The sequence below is a fragment of the Glycine soja genome, chromosome 10, assembly GCF_004193775.1.
Source record: "Glycine soja cultivar W05 chromosome 10, ASM419377v2, whole genome shotgun sequence".
Lineage (NCBI taxonomy): Eukaryota > Viridiplantae > Streptophyta > Magnoliopsida > Fabales > Fabaceae > Glycine > Glycine soja.
In genome coordinates this window covers 50,793,169-50,798,946 of record NC_041011.1, presented here as the reverse complement: position 1 = coordinate 50,798,946, position 5,778 = coordinate 50,793,169, and the positions used below count along the sequence as shown (strand labels likewise).

General features: G+C 28.7%; 1 protein-coding gene across 1 annotated transcript; it reads left to right on the top strand.

Annotated features, from left to right (window-relative positions):
* Nucleotides 1-2,293: 2,293 nt before the first annotated feature.
* Nucleotides 2,294-5,137, top strand: LOC114369970. The gene is made up of 7 exons (XM_028327248.1): nucleotides 2,294-2,459; nucleotides 2,544-2,616; nucleotides 2,743-2,807; nucleotides 2,915-3,051; nucleotides 3,605-3,812; nucleotides 4,044-4,216; nucleotides 4,738-5,137. Exons 1-6 carry the CDS (start codon nucleotides 2,454-2,456, stop codon nucleotides 4,209-4,211), a joined length of 657 nt encoding a protein of 218 aa, XP_028183049.1. The 5' UTR covers nucleotides 2,294-2,453; the 3' UTR covers nucleotides 4,212-4,216; nucleotides 4,738-5,137.
* Nucleotides 5,138-5,778: the final 641 nt, after the last annotated feature.

The following is a 5,778-nucleotide window of genomic DNA, read 5'->3' as shown; positions in this document are numbered from 1 at the left end:
AATAAATAGTCAATAGTCAAATTCATTCATAACGTGTGAGTTACTAAAAAATTTGTCCATGATGAAAATTTTAAATTTAATTTTTTTATTTGTAAAAATTGTGACAAACTAATCTGAAAAACAATTTAATGATAAATCATTCATAAATTTTATAACATAAATCGCCATTAGAAAATATACTTTATTATTAAATTAATTGTTCAATATTATAATTTAATAATAAAATAATTTCATAAACTTAATAAGACTAACTTATCTTGTCTTTTGCACATTTAAGTATTAAATTAATTTTTTTTTCACTTTTGACAAGTTAATTTATCACTACCAGATCACACTTTCTAAAATAAATTTGCCTATGTATTCTTAAACTTTACTCAATAAAAAATAAAATTTCAATAAAATAAATAAATAATATTAATATATGAATTTTTTAAATTGGAAAAAAATAGGGGTATCTGGCCCCCTCATGCCAACCTTGGCCCGTCCTTATATGAAATGCATCAAATGAAACTCTTAATGAGAAATGAGAATATTATTGATAGATGATGTGTAAGTGTCTAATTAGGAAATTGCCTTGAAGGAGTATGACAAGAGGTGAACAAAATATTTTGAATTTGTTTTGAAAATGATATATTAGAAGAGATAAGAGATTAAAAAAATATCTTTGAGAAAGGTCTCATTGTTTTTTTTTATATAATTTTGTATGTTATACGATCTTATTTTTAATTTTTAATATTTTAAAAGAAAAATTGTTATAAAATTTAATCTATAAATAAAAATGAAAAGATAAAAATTAAGAAAAAAAATTCAAATGCTCTTATTGAAGAAAAATATTAAAAAAAATACTGTCGTAAAAGAATAATTTTTATAAAAACACTTTCAATAACTATTATTTCATCTAGGAGAAAAAAATATCCTAAAATCATTGTCATTTTAATTTTTTTACTTATATTTCTTACAATATTAATGATAAACAATAAAATTTATAAATAAATTAATAATATTAAATTTGTAAAACTATTATTACCTTTTATTTGTAAAACTATTCTAAAATTATTATTTTAGAATGAAAAAAGTATATAATATATATTATATAAATAAATATATAATTCCTTTTTCTCAAGAGGTCGTCGCCGCCAGGGTGGATGCTCTTTTTTTTTTTTGACAGGGTGGATGTTTATTGGAACAATGTATCCCGCAAAGTAATCTTTAATATATTGTATAATTATTGTTTTGTCCCATAAAAAATAGATATTGCCATAGTTAAATAATTTTCAAGAAAAAAAGAATGTAAAAAATAAATCATTTGATATTAATTTTATCCACTTATCCTTTTCAATTTGTAAAAGTTTAGGTATTTTGTTTTTTTTTATCAATGAGATTGTGTGTTTTGTAAAAAATATTAGTAATATTTTTTGTCTAAAAAAATACTATAAATTATTTTTTTTCCTCACTAATTTTGATTTGGATCCGTCATTGGTTTTGGCTCCTAAATTTAATTATATTTTAGGTTCTAACAAATTCTATTTTTTAAATATTACTCTTATAATATACTAATCTTCAAATCTAGATCTATTTTTTATTTAGTATTTTATATGAATATGATTAATTAAAAGAATATAATAAAGTAAATTGTAATTTATATAAAAGAATAATTATTTCTAGGTAACACCTCCGCTACCACATCATCATCCAATATCATAGTAAAATATGTTAAATATTTTTTTTACAAAAGAATAATTAAATTATTCAAATTGTCTAATTAAAAGACTTAATTAGAACTCATAAATTCAAATTACACTGTTAATTATAAAAAATGAAAAAATGATTAACAAAAAAATATTTCCATTTTTAAAAAATATGATTAGTTATTTCATTTTTAACTATAAAGACTCTTTTAATTAATTCATCTTTAAAACAGTTAGTTTAATTAATTGTATTAAATATATCAATTATTTTAAAATAGTTAGTTTAATTAGATTAAATATGTCAATTAGTTAAACATGTTAAATATTTCAATTTTTGAAAAATATGATTTGTTTATTCTTATTAATTTTTGAAGACAAATAATTAAGTAAGGATGTTTTAGAGAAAAATAATTAATATATCTAAAAATAAAAAAAATCTTATAAAATAAATAAATTTCTGATTTTTTTTTTTAAATGAGACTATTTTTGAAAAATGGATCGTACCATATAAGTTTTGTTTCAAAGCGGGATTGTGAAACAGGAGACGGGCTGGTGTATAAACTCCAAAAAACTGCAAACAATCTCGACCTTTAAATTTTTCATTTCATAACAAAACAAATTTATAGATACTATTAAAAAACCAGAGAGCACATGATCTGGAGCCTTACCATATGCAGTTCTCTAGTGGATTCTATACGGTGAAATAGATTACGAACTACGAACTAAGTGCAAACATCCGAAGACACCGAGCGACAAAGATCGACGATGATGGTGACTCTCTCTGTCTCTTAACTCAAATTCAAATTAGGGTTTCTTTCGTAATCGCAGTCTCAATCTCCACCTTTCTTTTTGCAGGACGAAACCGAAGAATTAGAACCGTTGTTTGATTACAGCCGGGTTCAGCCTCTGAACCCCATCGACCTCGATGGTTCGGTTCTCACTTTCTCTTATAGAAAATTCTACGATTCTAAACCCTTAATTTTACTACACTATTTTTCCCCATGGGGTTTTTAAGCAGTGCTTGAATTTGATAGTCTGATTGTAATCGTCGTAGATGATCTTGATGATTACGAGGATGTGATTTGCGTTGATAGTAAAAAGAGGAAGATTTCCCAGGCTGTAAGGAATATTTTAGGAATATTTTTGGCTCTGGTTTTTATTATGTGTTTGTGCTCAGATTATTGATTCTGGTTTTGTAACTGTTGAAAGTGTTGTGGGGGGTTTAGGTTGGGAATGAGAAGACTAATGGGAAAAGAGTAACAGTGGTGGACATTGAGGATGATGATTGGTTACCTCCTCCACCAAAGATCGCAAGTAATGCACAGAAGACGATTGACGAGGATTCAACTTTGAAAAAATTGAGGTTGTGCACATTTCACTCTTTATAGGAATTTTCAAATGTCAAATTCGAATCCTAGCTGCTTGCTTTTTTTCACCTCCTTTGAATCCTCAACTGGAAACCACTGCTCCCACAGTGATATTGCATACGTCGATATACTTCTTAAAAGTGTTAGCCTTATTTTTGTTTTTGAAAAAATAATTTAGCCTTAACAACAAAATGCAATGGAAAAATGGAATTGTTCACACTATTTTTTTCCTTTCTCTTTACCTCTCCTTTTTGTGTGTTAACGTGGAGAGGGCCAAGAACGAAAGAAACAAAAGAAAACATTTTAGAGATCATGAAATTACAAAAGGTAATCATCTCTGGTTTCATCTGGAGCTAGACTTCTTCTTTTGCATTGCTTCATATTTCAACATTGCATAGGATGTTAGTGTATTTCTATACGTGTTCAGTGCTCCGATAGAAAGATTATGCATTGGGTGAAGAAAATGATTTTAGGTTACCATATAATTACCACCCCGCCCTTACCTCCATTTTTCTACAATTTCTAATAGTGTGTTATTCATGCATGTAGATTAAAGAAGCAGGAACTTGCATCGTTTGCCGAATCAGCAAAAGAATTGTTAAAAGATGTCGAAGAGTCTTCAAAATTGGAAATTGATAATTCATTGCAGTCTTCCGTGGTTGGTGTAGATGAGAAAAGTACAGAGCATTCTGAAAGAGCAAAGATTGTTGTTTCCGTTCAGGACAAGGATGGAACAAAGCAGATTCGTATGTTCATGGTATATAATTCCTTCAGATACTTTACAATGTGAAATGTACTATTTATATTTTGTGACGTTGATATTATTCAGGTAAAATATAGTTGTTATTTTCTGGACATACTTTATATTGTGAGTGTACTGTTTTTTTTTTCCAAAGCTACATTTCTTTTTATAGGTCATTGGACATATTTTCAAAACAGATACAATTTTTAGCTTGATGTCTTACACTTGTATTTTAATTCTCTTTAGGATGACAAGTTTGAAAGGATTGTCAAAACATATGCAGAGAAAATCAAGTGTAACCTGAAACAGATAGTATTGTCCTTTGATGGTGATAAAATAAGTTCGTCTGAAACCCCTGCTAGCCTTGGGATGGAAGACGATGATATTATTGAAGTTCATGTCAAATCAAGTTGATCGAGGTGAAGAATGTTCTATCTTCCTGATTTTAAGAAATATTTTATTCTTTTCATACGATATCTTGTAGTGGTAATGTACTTGTGAGTTATGACTTGAATTAACTTCACATAATCACATCTGTCCATGATGATGAGTTTTGATTCATGTAAATAAAAAGACCTTTGGGGGAGGGGGAGGTAATTAAAAAAATAAAGGTAGATAATTAAAATGACCTCTGCTTGCCCCTATACATAGTTCCATAGTTTCCTTCCCAGATCTTTCCTAAGGATAAGGATAAATAGAAAGGATAACTAATTCCTATTTTTCTAGATAAAGATAGATAAAACGATACTTGCTTACCTTATCCGAGAGTAGACCTGAGTTTATGGGCAGATGTTTCCTTACATTTTCCTTAGGAAATATCACTTCTACTGTATCTAGAAGATAAATTACTTTGTGTATGAAGGAATCTTCTGCAGTGAAGTATCATTTCTCTACTGCTTTGTTGGAAATATAAAATATCTCCTATACCTTTCTGATTCAGGTCTTCAATCATGGATTCATGGAGCTCAAACTGACATTTCGGGGCCACGTTTGGGAGTTACATATACCCTAGAAGGTTTTTTTTTTTTAGCATCTTTATTACAAGAAAAACAATGCCAGTTCATAATGTATTTGCAATAGTGGGCCCAACTGTACAACACTTTTTTTTTTTTTTACAGAATTGTCTAGTATTGCTCTTTTTGGTGGGTGTTTCTTTGGTTTATGGTATAGGTTTCTGATAAAGCGGAAACCCTCCTGTTATTAGATGTGCATTGCATTTGGGCTTTTGCAAGCAGTTTGCTTGGTTGTTCAAATAGATGTATGTCAAGAGGAAGCTCAATTTTGATTCGGACATTCTAACTATAATCATTTATAAGGAAGACAATTCTTTTAGTTAGACATACATGAGGACTATTTTGCAAAGATAGATGCATTTTATGTTCTGTATTTTCAATTACAATAAGTCACATTCAAACAATAAGTCACATTCGATATTAAAGACTTTTCACAATCAAACAATAAGAAACCTATATGCTTAACAAACAATATTCTATTGAAAAATTTATTAATTGATTCTTGTGAATCTAATTTATAATTTATAGAAATTTTATTGAGTATAGTGGACAAATTGTAGAACTCCAGAATAAATATTGCAAATAAAGGCATTGCAACACCTATGAAAGGGAGTAGTTTCCACCTTGGGTTACTTTACCATATTTTGAATTTAGTGGTTTCGCATCTGCATCGGACCCGTCTAGGTCAGGCTCAATAGTCCGTTTTGCTTATTTTCATATGAATAACTCTTTTTCTTCATGGAAAGGAGTGGGCTTTATTTGTGTAATTTGAAATCATAGCAGATTGATACAAGTCAACAATAGCTCGGAAACTATTTCCTGCACTCCTATTTGCTTCCTGCACATTTTTACATTTCAGAGAGACCTTTCTGAAATGAAATTTTAGGCTCTGGATTAGGTGTTCCAGAAGCTTAAAAGAGGTGAAGGAAGCAATATTGTAGGTGCAGGAAGCAACTGCCCAACAGCTC